The sequence below is a fragment of the Staurois parvus genome, unplaced genomic scaffold (assembly GCF_062004578.1).
Source record: "Staurois parvus isolate SC_StPar_1 unplaced genomic scaffold, SC_StPar_1.0 ptg000012l, whole genome shotgun sequence".
Taxonomy (NCBI): Eukaryota; Metazoa; Chordata; class Amphibia; order Anura; family Ranidae; genus Staurois; species Staurois parvus.
The window spans coordinates 6,360,013-6,379,698 of record NW_028317808.1 but is presented as its reverse complement, the minus strand read 5'-3'; the positions used below and the strand labels follow the sequence as shown (position 1 = coordinate 6,379,698).

Below are 19,686 nucleotides of genomic sequence, written 5' to 3'. Positions count from 1 at the left end.
ATAAATGTACACTGCTAACCTGTAGAAATTTTTAAAGCATCACCCATGGAGATTTTTAAGTACCACAGTTTCACGCCCGTAATATTTTTACAACTCCCCAAAAAATATGGTAGGAGGAAATATAGCACCGCACCAAATCCTGGGCATGGTCAGATTGTGGGCACTGTTAAACCCTGGGTGCATTCAGGATCATGCACCCATACAGATGGCACATTGGAAGCAGCAGCTGTGTCTGTGCATCCCCTGTATCCCAATTGACTTTAATTGTATTGGAACACATGTGCATCCCCCTCGGGAATTCATTACCATCATGTGGGCCATGGATGCATACACCTCATGTGAACAAGGTTTAATTGCCATGAGGGTCAGGAAAAAGGAGATGTCAGGCATTACTTGATAAATGTGCCCATGCATGTTGTGAACTCATGGACTCCAGCCTCACCCTCCAGGGCTCAGGTAGGCTTTCTCTCAGTCCAGGCTTTAGGTCCAGGCTCCAGTAAGGCATCAAGGCACCCCCACTCCTAGCCCAGGGTCTCCATAGCCAGCTTCTCTTTGTCCAGGGCCTCCAGAGACCCTGGGGAGCCCCGCGCAGTTGCATTTTAAAAAAATGTGACAGCTTGCAGGGTGGAGATCTCTTGCTAGCTTTCACAACAGGAATCGGGGGGGCGGGTGTGCTGGAGCTGGTCCGATCATGCTACCCTGATTATGGTGAACCCATCCTTTAAAAGAAACACAAAAACCTAAAATTAAAAGAATTACATTATGTTAAAAATCTATTAATAATATCCCTATTATGTATGTAAACCCACCCCCTGCAGTACAGTGGACAAGATATTTAACATTTAAATAACTTTTTGTCAAACCCACTGTGTTTCCTTCTGTGATAGGCCAAAAGAGCAACAAAATGGTGGTAGTTTTCCTCTATAGGTAATGATGTGTATATAAAAATATTGATTTCCCCTGTACTACACTTATTTTAAATATCTTCTTTTTATATACTTTCAGTAATATTTTTATTACTTTAAGAGTACTTTTACAATGATTTTATTTAAACCAGTTTATTAAAATTAGCCATTAGAGAGTTACGTCTTCTGCATCCATGTTCTTAGCAACCACCCCTGAAAGGATCAGAACTTAGTGAATACATACACAAAAATGTTTCTTGCAAATATTCAGCTTTTTTGTTTTTTTGAACAGCAAATCCTTGTCCTGTGCCATTTGTTATCCCAGAGAATGCAGTTGTGACAGATACAGAGTTTTATGTTGGCCAGAAATTGTATATAAAATGTAGAAAGGGATATCGACTTGCGGGCCAAGATGTTATGACGTGCGATGCTGATGAAACCTGGACGGAAGCAAATGCCAAATGTGAAAGTAAGCTTCTCATTGTTGACCATATATTGCTGCTATTCAGAGAGATGTAGATTAAAATTCACTGGAAGGATCCCAACCTGAATAATTTTATTACAAAAAGCTATTTATTTAGTTTATGTATTTGATATGTGAATTCAAATATGCGTTTGTAAGTGCTATACATACTACTGTATGCCTGACTGGAAGCTCTGTATCTGTAGCACACATTGGAATGAAACTACAAATTAAAAAATGAGTATGCACTATATAATTCACCATTATCGCAATTATAATGGATGTGACAATTATAGCCAGTAATGTAAGCAGGGAACCCTGGTAGAGTATGTAGAAAAATGCATCTCACAAATGTTTCATGGCTAGGATTCTCTATACTTTCTGAAAGAAAATCAGCAGATCTTGGGAGTGGTGTCAGGCTCTCGCAGACTATCAATGTAGCCATCTTTCATGTACTTTATACTGGCTGACAGCTACTGATTTGTAGGAAGAATCAATGAACCACTAGAGTGCTCACCAGCGTCCTCGTAGTTCATTGAGAGCTACAAGCCATCAGCCTCAGTGGTTGACAGTAGTTGTAGTTCATTCACTCACAGAACTGTGTATTAATGACATGGCCGGGTGGGCGGAGCACTGTTAAAATGGGGACTCAGGAGAGTGCAGGAGCTGCTGATTTAGTAACATGTTACACCCTGAATATGGGTGTAACGTGTATTAAAGGTGAACCCATCCTTTAACTATTTGCCTGCAGTCCTATAGCAGAAGTACCGTTACAGGGCGGCAGGGCTGTGCAAAATCATGTATATATGCGTGATTTGCATTTCCAGGTAGGGAACGCGAGCACTCCACCCTACTTGTGCTGCCATTGGTGGTTAGGGATGTAAAACAGCACACAGCACATAATGTGAAACACACACAGCACACAGTTAACCCTTTGATTGCTTCAGACGTTACCCCTTCCTGCCCAGTGTCATTAGTACAGCGTCAGTGCTTTTTATTAGCACTGATCACTGTATTAATGTCACTGGGGATGTCAGTGGCAGTTAGTTCCCACCCAGTGTTAGAATACCCACTGCAGTCCGGCAGTCCCGCTATAAGTCGCTGATCGCTGTCATTACTAGTATAAAAAAAATTCTAGTATATATACCGCCATTTGTAGATGGTATAACTTTCACGTAAACCAATTAATTTACATGTGTTGGGATTTTTTTTTTTATAAAAGACATGTAGCAGAATACATTTTGGCCTAAATTTTTTTATTTTTTTTACTGGATATGTCTTATAGCAAAAAGTCAAAAATATTGTTACTTTTTCAAAATTGTCGATTGTTTTTTGTTTATAGTGCAAAAAATTAAAAATGCATAGGTGATCAAATACCACTATAAGAAAGCTTTATTTGTGGGAAAAAATTACATAAATTTTATATATGTACAGCATTGCATGACCGCACAATTGTCACTTAAAGTAACACTGCACCGTATTGCAAAAAATGGCCTGGTCAGGAAGGGGGGTAAATCCTCTGGATGGCAAGTGGTTAAAGAAAACTACTATATAAACTTTTTTTTTTTTTTACTATGTTAGAATTACTTCCTTTCTCTTAGAATGTTTTTGTGAACCTTTAATCCTTGTGCTTTACATTAATACACATTATTTTAACTATTTTAGTATTATTTTTCCTTTCTTAGAAATTTCATGTGGCCCTCCAATTCATGTGCCAAATGCAATGGTGCGTGGACTATTCCACCATTATGGAGACATGGTGACATATTCGTGTTACAGTGGATTTATGATGGAAGGATCAATTAGGAGTGTTTGCTTGGAAAATCAGACGTGGACTACACCGCCATTTTGTAAAGGTAATATTGATTATTCATTTATATATATTTATTTATACTGTATATAGCTTTATACTACCCAAACAAAGCATTTAGACTGGTTGGTTTTGTAACACCTAGCTAGTTTGCAATATACATTAAGCGTCTCAAATGTTTTCCAGTTTTAGTTACATTCCAGGAAGAAATCAAATAACTTTTAGAGAAACAAATGATTTAATACATTAGCACCTTTTACATGTAAGTGATAAATGTGGGTGCCTGGTGCCAGTACTCACCAAGTACCCCCTAGGTGCTAAGACTAAAAGGATGTGTTATATAGAAAAGAGTTGTGCACAACATTGGAGCAAATCATTTGTTTTCTGTGTACGGAAATGGCTTGTAGCTTATAAAATGCTTTGACTTTGCAGCCACAGTGCACCAAAATAGCTCATTAGGAGAAGTGCACATTTCAGAGAGTACATGCTACATATGCATGTTCAAGCCATAAGGCAGCTCTTGGTTCATTATGTAGCCTTTTATTAGTTGAAGTGTACATTTATTCAAATACTGTATTACTTGGATGAGCACTAACTTTGGATGAGCACTTGTGGATTGGAATATTTTTTATCTTTGGATACACTAGGTGGCATGATCTGCCCACAGTAATTGGCAGCAATGCCCTTTTAACACTTATTATAGGTGAAATATCTTATATCTTTGGATGCACTAGGTGGCATAATCTCAACACAGTAGTTGGTAGCAGTGCCCTCTCAACACCTATTATAGGTGACATATCTTATATCTTTGGATGCACTAGGTGGCATAATCTCAACACAGTAGTTGGTAGCAGTGCCCTCTCAACACCTATTATAGGTGACATATCTTATATCTTTGGATGCACTAGGTGGCACAATCTCAACACAGTAGTTGGTACCAGTGCCCTCTTAACACCTAATATTGGTGACATATCTTATATCTTTGGATGCTCTAGGTGGCATAATCTCAACACAGTAGTTGGTAGCAGTGCCCTCTTAACACCTATTATAGGTGACATATCTTATATCTTTGGATGCACTAGGTGGCATAATCTCAACACAGTAGTTGGTACCAGTGCCCTCTTAACACCTATTATTGGTGACATATCTTATATCTTTGGATGCACTAGGTGGCATAATCTCAACACAGTAGTTGGTAGCAGTGCCCTCTGAACACCTATTATTGGTGACATATCTTATATCTTTGGATGCAGTAGGTGGCATAATCTCAACACAGTAATTGGCAGCAATGCCCTTTTAACACTTATTATAGGTGAAATATCTTATATCTTTGGATGCACTAGGTGGCATAATCTCAACACAGTAGTTGGTAGCAGTGCCCTCTTAACACCTATTATAGGTGACATATCTTATATCTTTGGATGCACTAGGTGGCATAATCTCAACACAGTAGTTGGTAGCAGTGCCCTCTCAACACCTATTATAGGTGACATATCTTATATCTTTGGATGCACTAGGTGGCATAATCTCAACACAGTAGTTGGTAGCAGTGCCCTCTGAACACCTATTATTGGTGACATATCTTATATCTTTGGATGTACTAGGTGGCATAATCTCAACACAGTAGTTGGTACCAGTGCCCTCTTAACACCTATTATTGGTGACCTATCTTATATCTTTGGATGCACTAGGTGGCATAATCTCAACACAGAAGTTGGTAGCAGTGCCCTCTTAACACCTATTATTGGTGACCTATCTTATATCTTTGGATGCACTAGGTGGCATAATCTCAACACAGAAGTTGGTAGCAGTGCCCTCTTAACACCTATTATTGGTGACATATCTTATATCTTTGGATGCACTAGGTGGCATAATCTCAACACAGAAGTTGGTAGCAGTGCCCTCTTAACACCTATTATTGGTGACATATCTTATATCATTGGATACACTAGGTGGCAGAATCTCAACACAGTAGTTGTGTCAAGGTCCTACCTTTCTTCAGAGCTTGTGCATCTCCATGAGCTGGCATCCATCTTGGTTTTCTGCAAAGCATGGTGGGAACCTTTATGCCTTCAGGCTTCTGCGGCTCCTCTTCAGAAGGGTGTGGTTGAGCACATTTAAACCTGCTGTCTGCAAGTGTGCTCTGCACTTGTGTCCTGTATGTTGCCCTGTTGCAAGCTCTTGTGTTGTTCCCATTGCTCTCCTGGTAACCGACTCGGCTTTGACAAGACTATTCTCTGTGTTAACCCTTTACCTGACCTCCCGTTGCTGAACCCGGCCCGTGACCTGAGTATTCTTTGCCTACCGTCTAGTACTGTCTGCTCCGTTGTTATTGACCCGGCTTGTCTGACTACTCTACTCGTGTTCCCATCTAGCTCCCACCAGCTGTACGCCATTGGCGGCAGTCGTTATCGCAGCTGGGGTCACTCGGGGGCCGCGACCTGGTCTCAGGCTGCGTCAAGTCCATCCCCACCATCAGGGGCCCTGGTGAAGGGTAGCCTGGGGCTTAGACTCCGCGCCCTGAGGGACTCCGGTCTGTGGGTAGTGGCTATCGTCAGTCGCAGCGTGACCGTACCATAGGCCTGCCTGCCCGTTCCAGCGTTCCTGCCCTGACAAGTTGGTAGCAGTGCCCTCTTAACACCTATTATTGGTGACATATCTTATATCTTTGGATGCACTAGGTGGCATAATCTCAACACAGTAGTTGGTAGCAGTGCCCTCTGAACACCTATTATTGGTGACATATCTTATATCTTTGGATGCACTAGGTGGCATAATCTCAACACAGTAGTTGGTACCAGTGCCCTCTTAACACCTATTATTGGTGACATATCTTATATCTTTGGATGCAGTAGGTGGCATAATCTCAACACAGTAGTTGGTACCAGTGCCCTCTTAACACCTATTATAGGTGACATATCTTATATCTTTGGATGCACTAGGTGGCATAATCTCATCACAGTAGTTGGTAGCAGTGCCCTCTGAACACCTATTATTGGTGACATATCTTATATCTTTGGATGCACTAGGTGGCACAATCTCAACACAGTAGTTGGTACCAGTGCCCTCTTAACACCTATTATTGGTGACCTATCTTATATCTTTGGATGCACTAGGTGGCATAATCTCAACACAGAAGTTGGTAGCAGTGCCCTCTTAACACCTATTATTGGTGACATATCTTATATCATTGGATACACTAGGTGGCACAATCTCAACACAGTAGTTGGTAGCAGTGCCCTCTTAACACCTATTATTGGTGACATATCTTATATCTTTGGATGCACTAGGTGGCATAATCTCAACACAGTAGTTGGTACCAGTGCCCTCTTAACACCTAATATTGGTGACCTATCTTATATCTTTGGATGCACTAGGTGGCATAATCTCAACACAGAAGTTGGTAGCAGTGCCCTCTGAACACCTATTATTGGTGACATATCTTATATCTTTGGATGCACTAGGTGGCATAATCTCAACACAGAAGTTGGTAGCAGTGCCCTCTTAACACCTATTATTGGTGACATATCTTATATCATTGGATACACTAGGTGGCAGAATCTCAACACAGTAGTTGTGTCAAGGTCCTACCTTTCTTCAGAGCTTGTGCATCTCCATGAGCTGGCATCCATCTTGGTTTTCTGCAAAGCATGGTGGGAACCTTTATGCCTTCAGGCTTCTGCGGCTCCTCTTCAGAAGGGTGTGGTTGAGCACATTTAAACCTGCTGTCTGCAAGTGTGCTCTGCACTTGTGTCCTGTATGTTGCCCTGTTGCAAGCTCTTGTGTTGTTCCCATTGCTCTCCTGGTAACCGACTCGGCTTTGACAAGACTATTCTCTGTGTTAACCCTTTACCTGACCTCCCGTTGCTGAACCCGGCCCGTGACCTGAGTATTCTTTGCCTACCGTCTAGTACTGTCTGCTCCGTTGTTATTGACCCGGCTTGTCTGACTACTCTACTCGTGTTCCCATCTAGCTCCCACCAGCTGTACGCCATTGGCGGCAGTCGTTATCGCAGCTGGGGTCACTCAGGGGCCGCGACCTGGTCTCAGGCTGCGTCAAGTCCATCCCCACCATCAGGGGCCCTGGTGAAGGGTAGCCTGGGGCTTAGACTCCGCGCCCTGAGGGACTCCGGTCTGTGGGTAGTGGCTATCGTCAGTCGCAGCGTGACCGTACCATAGGCCTGCCTGCCCGTTCCAGCGTTCCTGCCCTGACAAGTTGGTAGCAGTGCCCTCTTAACACCTATTATTGGTGACATATCTTATATCTTTGGATGCACTAGGTGGCATAATCTCAACACAGTAGTTGGTAGCAGTGCCCTCTGAACACCTATTATTGGTGACATATCTTATATCTTTGGATGCACTAGGTGGCATAATCTCAACACAGTAGTTGGTACCAGTGCCCTCTTAACACCTATTATTGGTGACATATCTTATATCTTTGGATGCAGTAGGTGGCATAATCTCAACACAGTAGTTGGTACCAGTGCCCTCTTAACACCTATTATAGGTGACATATCTTATATCTTTGGATGCACTAGGTGGCATAATCTCAACACAGTAGTTGGTAGCAGTGCCCTCTGAACACCTATTATTGGTGACATATCTTATATCTTTGGATGCACTAGGTGGCACAATCTCAACACAGTAGTTGGTACCAGTGCCCTCTTAACACCTATTATTGGTGACCTATCTTATATCTTTGGATGCACTAGGTGGCATAATCTCAACACAGAAGTTGGTAGCAGTGCCCTCTTAACACCTATTATTGGTGACATATCTTATATCATTGGATACACTAGGTGGCACAATCTCAACACAGTAGTTGGTAGCAGTGCCCTCTTAACACCTATTATTGGTGACATATCTTATATCTTTGGATGCACTAGGTGGCATAATCTCAACACAGTAGTTGGTACCAGTGCCCTCTTAACACCTAATATTGGTGACCTATCTTATATCTTTGGATGCACTAGGTGGCATAATCTCAACACAGAAGTTGGTAGCAGTGCCCTCTTAACACCTATTATTGGTGACATATCTTATATCTTTGGATGCACTAGGTGGCATAATCTCAACACAGTAGTTGGTAGCAGTGCCCTCTTAACACCTATTATTGGTGACATATCTTATATCTTTGGATGCACTAGGTGGCATAATCTCAACACAGAAGTTGGTAGCAGTGCCCTCTTAACACCTATTATTGGTGACATATCTTATATCTTTGGATGCACTAGGTGGCATAATCTCAACACAGTAGTTGGTAGCAGTGCCCTCTTAACACCTATTATTGGTGACATATCTTATATCTTTGGATGCTCTAGGTGGCATGATCTGCCCAGAATAGTTAGCAAAAGTGCTCTCTAAACGCCTATTAAAGGTGACATATCTTATATCTCTGGATGCACTAGGTGACATGATCTGCCCACAATAGTTTGCAGCAGTGCTCTCTAAACACCTATTAAAGGTGTCACTTCTTGCCGTTGAATGTTACACAATTCACTTGCTCTACATTACCGAAAAATAATTTGGAAAGTGTGACACCATGATTTGATCAAGACAGTGAAGCAGGGTTGAAAACTAAGCTGCAAGTGAAACTATGGAGCGGTGAAACTGTAATAAAGATAACTCATTACTGGGTTCCTTGAAGGATAAAAGAAGTCAACAGATTTAACATGTTTAAACAAACCAAAAAAGAAATATACGTTTTCGGCATAGGTGGCAATTATATTTTTTTTTATTGTAATCAGGTTTGCTCATGTCTGATTACACCTTATAATGTAATCAGGCATGATATGGGTTTGACTGCATTTAATGGTATGAATTGCAGCCTCGTGAAAACGAGCATTTCCAAAAATAGGCTAACCTCAACACATGTGAAAAATCTGGTCCTGTTCTATTTTCCTTAGTAATCTGAAATTTGATGGGTTGCTATGGGCTACTGTGTTTTGCACATTACCATTGCTTTTTGCCTGCTGTTATTAAGTGAGCCTATTAAATGTTATCTGCGGCATCACAGTAACTTTCTAACTGGTATGATTCCCAGAAATGACTGATGATTATGATTGTGCTTGCAGCAGGTAACTTACTATTTTATTTTTATGACTGTTTTTACATGTGTGTTTGCTTCTAAGAAAATGACTAATACAAGAGAATTTAATCCCTTGTAAATCATGCAGTAAACATTTCCTCTACAAATGTCATAAATACCATTCAATAAAAATGATAAGTGCACAATATAAAAACCCATTTCCGTTACAGATAAAAGAATATGTTACATTAGCAAAAGGGAGAGGCAAGGGATAAATATTCATCTTAAGAGAGTGATTCAATGTGTATCATTGTGCATGTATAATATAAAGACTGTCTTAAAAGTCTTTATTACCTGCAGGCTGAGGGATTCTGTAGAGAGTTGGCAATATAGCTGTATGTGAGTGACTTTTAATTTGAGCCCTCCAAGCTGTATGGCTCATGTTTTAGTTTATTGCACTGATATTCTAAGGACATTAATTTATATGGATCCTCCTGCTGAATATGTTTCTATCAGTCTAAGAGTTTGAAGATATTACAGACTCTTGGAGCTATGGGCAAAATAAAAAATGACATATATGATACGGTTTACCCTTAGCAATTACACAAAGTTTTTTGTTTTTCTGAGTCCCTATAACATATATAGTTATATTATCTGTTGAACTTGTCAGTAAGTCTGTTATTTTCAATTTTCCCTAACAAACTAAGCTGTACAGCAAAAGTTGCAATTAGAGGGTTTGAGACAAACCATTTAGCACTAGCAGGGGTGTTTGCAATGGTCAGATATTATTCAGTTATGTAAAACCTTTATCCCAAAAGAAAAAAACAAAAACAAAAAAAATGTTGTTGTAATGCCTGGTTCACACCTATGTGTTTTTCAGTGCATTTTCAGCTTAGCAGAAATATACTACAGTCCATCTAACATGGTTTCCTATGGGTCACATTCACATTTCTGCATTTCCACTGATGCGTTTTTTGGAAAGGTTCAGGGACTTTTTTTTATGTAGTAGGTTGCATTTTTGGTTTCATGGAAATGCAGCAGAAACGCATAAAAATGCAGTGCTTGCGTTTATTTTATGCCTTTCTGCTCTGTTTTTGCTGGTTTCTCTCACATGGCAACAGACACCTTCCAAGAATATCAAACGCATCAAAAATGCATTAACAACATCAAAACACATGTAAAAAGAAGGCACTGGGAAAATGGATCAACTGCAACTTGCATAGAGTGGACAAGGGAGTGTAGACGGGAAGTTTAATGTTAAGCAATGGCCTCAGCCACCGTTCAGGCCACGCCCTCTGATGCGTTTCACCCTGCCCACTGGAGCTTGGTCACAGAGGAACATTGGACTCCTGGGGTCGGTTGAGCAGTGCCCATCCCTTCACTTGTATTAGCTGACACTGGAATCGCTCGGACTCATGCTCCCCTCTTCTCACTTGCCGGTGGGGTGATCTTTTTCCTTCCATCCATAGCTTGGAGCGGTGCCATAAGGTATACTTTTCACTATAGACAGGAAGTTTGTTACAGTTCTGGGAATGATGGGTGTTTATGCACAGCCACCTCCATTGCTCCTCTCAATTAGCACTGGGGTCATATTAGCCTAATGAAGGAGAGAAATTATGGGAGAAGAGAAACACTGGAATACTAGTCAGTACCAGTGTGCAAAAGGAAGAATAAATCCCTTCTAACATTGGGTGTCCTACATGTGTGGGTGTTGCTGTGTTATGTAAAACTATTAGTGAAGGTTTTTACATTTTAGAATGGGGTGCCTCAAGATTGTGCAGAATTTTAAAACCACATACAGTGCTCACTCTAAAAGTTGACTGATTTTCAAAATGTCAGTTTGCTCTTAGGGCCGGTTGACACAGCAAATTCTGCTTTCTGAATGCATATCTGCATGCACATTTTGATGTGTTGGCAACTTTGATATATTCCAGTGCATTTTCTCCTCTTTGTTTTCTTCATCTTTTCAGGACTTGTCCATTTTTGGTATGTTTTTGATGTGTTCCAGTGCATTTTTATGCATTTTGCCTCATTCCAGATGCATTTTCTACAGAAAAAAATGCAACATGTTCTACTTTTGTTGACTGCCCTGGAACACACTGCACTGGTGTGAACAATGGCCATTGGAATGCATCTGGTGTGAACCACTCTTCAGTCCAGCGGTGGACTGTTCCTGTCTGTGGAGCGTGCATTGAGCATGCTGACGTTAGGAACAGTCCATTTACAAGACTGTTGGACCACGGTGGGGCAGGAGCCAAAAGGACTGGTCTTGTGCGGGGAGAATTGGCGGGTCAGGTGAGTATATCTTTGATGTCCTCTCCCCTAGAACAAAAACACATTTTCACAGATTTCTGCTTTAAAAACAAAATAACACACATCATATTTACCTGCTCTGTGCTTTGCACAGAGCAGCCCCGATCCTCTTTTTTTTGGGTTCCCCGATGGTGGTCCTGGCCCCTCCCCCTTGTCAATTGCCCCCAATAGCAAGCTTCTTGTTATGGGGGCACTCGAGCAGGCTCACTCGCGATCTGTGCTCCTGTGAATAGACAGTGTGCATTCACAAACAGAGCGCAACTCGGTCCCGCCCCACCCTTTGCTCATTGGCTCACTGCTGTTCTGTGAGCCAATGAGGAGAGAGAGACCTGGGAGAACTGTGGCTCTCATGATCATTGCTGGGTCGAGATCAGGCTCAGGTAAGTAGAAGAAAGGGCTGAGGGAGGAGCTACACCCAGAGGGTTTTTCTACCCTAATGTATAGAATTCATTAAGGTATCTAACCTCCTGCCTTTAGAACCATTTTAAGGCCAAACTCTAAATTTAGCCCTTTAGGATGAAACATATCCAGCCAATAAATCCACTTTCCTTTATCAGATAAAGATTATAAATGTATCTGTTCAATCCCATACATTTTTAATGTGCAGGGCTGCAGGCATATTTTTGTGCAAAGTGAACTGACATACTGTGGCTTTTTAACCCTTTCCTTATATTTCTAATGTGCTCCTCAATCAGCCCACGCAACATCCTTTCCATTCTGTCAAAATATAGTAGGTGTCCACCTGCTGAATGGAGAAAAGCCATAATAAAGACTATCACAGCTAATCTCCACTGTGCAGCAGTTTATGTAGATGAAGAGCAGAGATGTTGTTCTCTATTTCCCATCACAGAACAGTGAGAAGCAGGCAGTTAAGTCCACACAAGCGTCCAGTTTAATAAGTTGCTAGGAATGTACCTAACCAGCCGCTTGTGTAAATTATCTCCTTCTCTGCTTTTGCAGCTCAGAGGTTGTGACAGCAGGGAGGGTGGAGAGAAACAGCCGCAATGTGATGAGGGAGTTGATGAATGACATCACCTTCTTCATCTCTTACCGCTTACCATCCCCAGTCAAAGTCACCCTACTCACACGTTAGAGCAGGTTATTTTATAAAAATATAATTATAAAAATAAAATGATTTTAAAAAGTATATACAGTCCAAAGGAAGCAACACTCTCACCATTTATCGTCACACATTTACTTCCAATATAGAAAGTGGTTGCAGCACACATTCTTTATTTCATTCCAAGTGGGTTACAAAGTAACAGTTTTGAGCATATCATGCTCTTTGTCAAGCTAGTTACAAATGAACGGGATCAGGTAGGAAATGACATAATCAAATCATCATAAATAGATTAATCAAAATAGCTTTCTTATAAAAGATACCAGACCAATCTATAAAAAAAAGAAGTATGATGAAAAAATAAATTACCATTTATGTGAAAAATGTCAGAATTGGCCCAGGTTAAGTCTGTTGTACATAGTCAGATATCCCATGTTGAGTGGGTAGTAAGTGGCAAAGATGCATTGCAAATGAGCAGACTAGAGATGCAAAAAAAAAAAAAAAACTTCAGGAAAGCAGGTTTCCATAGTCCTTAGTGACACAAGATGTAAAAAGGGAAAACACAGGTAAAAACAGTATGAAAAGACTACCTTTATTTTGTCAATATTATTTATTTCCAATGTTTTTTTTTTCCTTTTTTGCACTGTAAGTGGCGTTCTCTTGGAAGAACATATCCACAGAGCCTTCAGCATTCTGTCAGACCCTTAGGCAGAGAATTGTTAGAGCAGGCCTACCGCTATTTGCAGCTCAATAAACTACACTAAGTGGTCTAAATGGTACATTGGGTTGTTTTCCGTGTTTATCATGTTCAGAGTGTGTAATGTGAATCAAGGGTTCTGTTTTTACAAACTTGAGAACACAACACACGTTATTTATCTAATATACGGTGCCTTGAAAAAGTATTCATACTCCTTGAAAATTTCCACATTTTGCAATGGTACAACCAAAAACGTAAATGTATTTTATCGGGATTTTATGTGATAGACCAACACAAAGTGGCACATAATTGTGAAGTGGAAGGAAAATGATAAATGGTTTTCAAATTTTTTTTACAAATACATATGTGAAATGTGTGGCATGCATGTGAATTGCTCAGCATAGGTATTCTTTTTCGGAGACAGTCAAACCTCTAAAGCATTAAAATTGTAGGTGATTGATCATGTCTCATACCACCTAGAGGGGGTATAGGATCCCATTTTTAAGAAAAAAATGTGAGGTATTTTATGTATATGACTTAATTGATTTCATTTAAATTCATTCTTTTGTATAAATTTAACAATTTAGGGTCATATATTATTTGTATATTTTTTTAAATCAGAGACCCTGGAGAATAAAATGGTGAGTGTTGAAATGTTTCATGTTGCACCTTATTTGCACAGCCATTTTTAAAATGCAGCTTAAAGTGGTTTTTTAACCTCAGGCATTAAATAAGAACAAAGCATATTCCTCTATAGTGTGCACATGTTTCAGTTAAGGGCACTAAGTGTCATTCTTGTTTGCTGCTTCACTTCTCTGCTATCAGCATGAATCAGTTCTGGCATAGCCTGTGATTGATAGCCTCAGCTCTGTTTCTGTGTGCTTTGTTCCCTCCAGTCAGCTCTCAGAGCTCTCTTTACTGAGCTCTGTGGTATGTAGTTTCAGCTCTCTGCCCACTGTTTTCTGAAAGCTCAGACAAACTTTATAAATTCTGAACTTTGATGAATGTAGAGGCGAGAAGACAGCAGATAAACAAGTACAACTTACGTTGAAGGATTTGTTTCATCTCTGTGTATCACCTGAGGCCAGTCACTGTGCTGCGTTTATGACCACGTTAAGGAATTTGTATGCAGAAAAACACAATAAAATACCCAATTTTTGGTAACTATAAAAGATGAAGTTATGGCGAGTAAATAAATACCTCAACATGTCACATTTTAAAGTTGCACACTGAATAGCGACAAACTATGATACATTAAATAATCCATAGGCGATGCTTTAAAAGCCTTTACAGGTTACCAGGTTAGAGTAAATAGGAGGTCAGGCACTATTGTTACTCTCACTCTGAAGTTCACGATGATACCTCACATGTGTGGTGCGATCACTGTGTACATATGCATGCGGGACCTAAGTATGCTTTAACATTTGCGTGTGAGTCCTGGGGGGACAGGGGCACTTTTTTTTCTTTTACACTGCCTCTTTAAATTTAAATTTTTGGATCAATTTTATTGCCATCACAAGGGATGAACAGCATGCCTTGTGAGAGCATGGACAGTGACAGATATTCTTTACTGCGAGATCTATGGTCTATAAGACCCCAGATCTCTCCTGTCCCCTCAAAAGCATCTAATCAAACTGAGATTGATTTGATCAGATGCTTCACAAGCCAGTAACATCTTGTAAACAACAAACTGAAACCAGAAGTGATTAAATCCTTGTTGCTTCCAGTTTCATTCTTCACAGAGGAGGGGAGGGTACAGATCTACCTTCTCCTCATCTGTGTTAAGCCAGCCACACAGATTAGTGGTCCTGGGCCCCCTTCCATACGTTGTAGAATTGATTTGGTGGCTGTAGAGCCACTAGAATCACTTCTAAAGGCAAAGCCCATCCCTGGCTGCAGATTTTGATACCAGGATAAACCACTGACAGGTATGTCCTAAAGGCGTGAAGTGATTATAAATGAAGTTCAGGTATGTAATACATAGTTACATTTGTCCAGCTTGGATCAATTTACATAAATATATATATATATATATATATATATATATATATAAATACACTATATTGCCAATAGTATTGGGACACCCCTCTAAATCATTGTATAAAATCAAGCAACTAGGCATGCAGACTGCTTCTACAAACATTTGTGAAATGGGTCACTCTCAGGAGCTCAGTGAATCCTAGCGTGGTACAGTGATAGCTTCAGTAAGTGCACCCTTGAAATTTTCTTACTACTAAATATTCCACGGTCAACTGTTAGTGGTATTATAACAAAGTGGAAGCAACTGGGCACAACAGCAACTCAGCCACTAAGTGTTAGGCCATGTAAAATGACAGAGCGGGGTCAGCGCATGCTGAAGAGCACAGTGCGTTGAAGTTGCCAATTGTCTGCAGAGTCAATAGCTAAAGACCTCCAAAGTTTGTGTGACCTTCAGATTAGCACAACAACAGTGTGTAGAGAGCTTCATGGAATGGGTTTCCATGGCTGAGCAGCTGCATTACCTCCGTACTTGCCTTAGATCACCAGGTCCAATGCAAAGCGTTGGATTAATGGTGTAAAGCACGCCGCCACTAGACTCTAGAGCAGTGTGTGACAACGCTTCTTTGTCTGGGAATCCGATGGATGTGTCTGGGTTTGGCAGTTGCCAGGAGAACGGTACTTGCCTGACTGCATTGCGCCAAGTGTAAAGTTTGGTGGGTGGGGGGATTATGCTGCAGGGTTGTTTTTCAGGGGTTTGGCTTGGCCCCTTGGTTCCAGTGAAGGGAACTCTTAAGGTGTCAGCATACCAAGACATTTTGGACAATTTCATGCTCCCAACTTTATGGGACCAGTTTGGGGATGGCCCCTTTCTGTTCCAATATGATTGCGCACCATGGCACATAGCAAGGTCCATAAAGACATGGATGAGCGAGTTTGGGATGGAGGAACTTGACTGGCCTGCACAGAGTCCTGACCTCAACCCAATAGAACACCTTTGGGATGAATTAGAGCGGAGACTGTGAGCCAGACCTTCTCATCTAGCAGTGCCTGACCTCACAAATGCGCTTCTGGAAGAATGGTCAAACATTCCCATAGACACACTTCTAAACCTTGGGGCCAGCCTTCCCAGAAGAGTTGAAACTGTTATAGCTACAAAGAGTGGGCCAATTCAATATTGAAACCTACGGACTAAGACTGGGATGCCAGTAAAGTTCATGTGCATATAAATTTATTACAGGTACTTATATAGCGCCACCAATTTATGCAGCGCTTTCCATATACTGTATATTTTATACATTCACATCAGTCCCTAACCCTCAAGGGGCATACAATCTAAGGTAAATGCAGGCGTCCCAATACTTTTGGCAATATAGTATATATATATATATATATATATATATATATACATATATATATACCATAGTGATCTTCACTTGCCTCCAGGTCCCGCACTGAGTGGCTTCCCTACTGCTTTGTCAACACAGGAGGTCCGCTGTTCAGCGCTGGTGCCTTTCAGAGAATGCTTTGCATTTTCTGAATTTTTGAATTAATTCAAAGTGCTCTCTAATTGCATAAGGTGAAAAACGTGACATCACCGGCCCGCCTCTTACATTTAGTCCAATCACAGCAAAGAATAGACGTGTAGATTTACTCCTTAAATACCCTTCCCCTATTCTGTAAAAAAAGTGTATGTCTGTTCCTTCCCCTCAAGAGGTGCCACTTTTGGCTTAATCAACTCCTTCCAATCTTTATCCTCTGCATCTCTAAATTCTTTCCTTAATACCCCCTTTTTATACCCCTTTTCATAAAACTTGGTTGACAACTCCTCCTGTTGTCTATATACATCAAGAGCTGTATGGTTTCTTTGAAAGTGAAAAAATTGTCTTTTTGGCATATTCTTACCCCCACATGCTGCAATGACAGCTATCCATTCTTAAAATAGCCGTTGCAGTAAGTGGGTTTTGGATGCTTCCTCCTCGTTAGTTAGTTGGTTAGTTTAGATTTTAAACTCCATTCTGGGTTATTAAGTCCTTCTGAAAAAAAGATTCTTCTGTTCCTTTTCACACTACTATGCAGTCATAAATATAACTACGCCAAAAAATGAAATTGGTTCCTAATAACAGTTAAATCAATAGCTCCTCCCATCTTCCTATAAACGTGAGACCAACTAGCTGGACCGAATGAACAGTGTACCAAGACCAGCTCCAATTGGAGTGGTATAACATTTATGGTATGTGCCAAGAGTCAAGATTGGGTTTGTAAGTGTAATTTTAATTGTAAGATTGGAGATCAATGATGGTCGGCTGGTTATATACTCGGTCATTGTTTATTTTGTTGCCACAGTAACTAAAATAACCCAACCTATGTATTGCTAACAACCTTCAATATTACTAATAAAAACCACCCCTTATATAAAAACAGTACAATAAAACAATCTACCTATGGGATATCGAGCCTTATTATTTATTCTAAAAGGAGCAAATACGAACTTCATCGCCACCTAGTATACAAAATTTAAAATGCACTTCTATAAACAAATACCTAAAAATCATTGATAAAAAATTCAAGTCAAATTCTACATTCGATTCCTTCTGACTCAATTCTTTGATCTTTTGCCCCTTCTCCAATTTATTTTATATTTCTTGATAGCCCGAAATAATAAACATGCATGTAGAATCTTTATTATGGTAAGTAGCAAAGTGTTTGGATAAATTATGTTTTTTAAAACACACAGAAATGTTATAAATATGTTCTTGTACTCTTTTGGCTAAGGCCTTTTTCATAAAGCCAATATACTGCAACTCACAAGGCCACCGTATGGCATATTATTATTATTATACAGGATTTATATAGCACCAACAGTTTGCTCAGCGCTTTACAATATAAAGGGAGATAATACAGCAACAATACAGTTCAATACAAAAGGGTTAGGAGGGCCATGCTCCTTGGAGCTTACAATCTAAGAGGGAGGGGCTGGTGGTACAAAAGGTAATAACTGTGGGGGATGAACTGATAGGAGGAATAGAAGATTCCGTTATTAGCTGAAGGCAGGATAGGCTTCCCTGAAGAGATGGGTTTTCAGAGATCGCCTAAAAGTGGACAGAGTAGGCGATAGTTGGATAGATTGGGGTAAAGAGTTTCAGAGGATGGGGGAAGCGCTGGAGAAGTCCTGGAGACGAGCATGGGAGGAGGAGAGAAGGGAGCTAGAGAGCAGGAGGTCGTGGGAGGAGCGGAGAGGACAGTTTGAGTGATTTTTGGAGATAAGATTGGTGATGTAATTTAGGACAGAGTTATAAATGGCTTTATATGTTATTGTTAATGTTTTGAATTTTATTTTTTGGGCAATGGGAAGCCAGTGGAGGGATTGGCAGAGAGGGATGGCAGATATAGAACAGTTAGTAAGGTAGATGAGTCTGGCAGCTGCATTCATGATAGAATGAAGAGGGAATAGCCTGCCATTAGGTAGGCCAATGAGGAGGGAATTACAATAGTCAAGGTGAGAGATAACAAGGGAGTGAATAAGTTGCTTAGTGGCTTCAGAGGTTAAGAATGGGTGTATGTTGGGGATGTTGAGGAGGTGAAGTTTACAAGATTTGGACAGTGATTGGATTTAAGACTGAAAGGACAGATGGGAGTCTAGGAATACACCCAGTACCCTGGCATGAGGGGAGGGACTGATGGTTGTATTATTGATCTTGATGGAGAAGTCAGTGGAGGGGGCACGGACTGGAGGGAATATTATGAGCTCAGTTTTAGAAAGATTGAGTTTGAGAAAGTGGAGTGACATCCATGCTGATATGTCAGGTTAGTAATGCGAGAAGAGAATGAAGGGCTGAGGTGAGGAATAGAAAGATAGATTTGTGTGTCATCAGGATAGAGATGGTTCTTAAAGCCATGGGAGTTTATCAAATGACTAAGGTAGTGTAGGAAGAGAAGAGAAGGTGTCCAAGGACACAACCTTGAGGGACCCCTACAGAAAGAGAAAGTGGAGAGGAGGAGACCGAGTTATAGGTAACGCTGAAGGAGTGCTGCGATAGGTAGCAGGAGAACCAGGAGAGAGCAGTGTCTCAGAGGCCAAGAGAGTGGAGTTATTGAGGAGGAGGAGATGATCAACAATATCAATAGCCGCAGAGAGGTCAAGTAGTAAGAGTATGGAGTAGTGGCCATTGGTTTTTGCAGTTAGTAAATCATTAGTGAGTTTTAGTAGGGCAGTTTCAGTGGAGTATAGTGAGCAAAAGTCAGACTGTAAAGGGTCAAAAAGGTTGTTGTCAGTGAGGTAGGAGCTCAGATGATTGGAGACTAAGCGTTCTATGAGTTTAGAGTTAAACAGGAGCAGGGAGATGGGTCTTAAGTTATTCAGGTTGGTGGGGTCCAGGGGAGTGATGTGTGCATGCTTTGTAGGGGTGGGGAAGGCACCATTAGAGAGG

At 40.8% G+C, this 19,686-nt stretch overlaps 1 protein-coding gene across 1 annotated transcript in view; it reads left to right on the top strand.

Annotated features, from left to right (window-relative positions):
- The window catches only part of SVEP1 (sushi, von Willebrand factor type A, EGF and pentraxin domain containing 1), a 476,820-nt gene that overhangs the window by 421,937 nt on the left and 35,197 nt on the right, over nt 1-19,686 (top strand). Inside the window, exons 45-46 of the mRNA XM_089674706.1 lie at nt 1,198-1,374; nt 3,054-3,224. Coding sequence (XP_089530832.1) covers nt 1,198-1,374; nt 3,054-3,224 — 348 coding nt within the window. The remainder of the gene's footprint in view (nt 1-1,197; nt 1,375-3,053; nt 3,225-19,686) is intronic.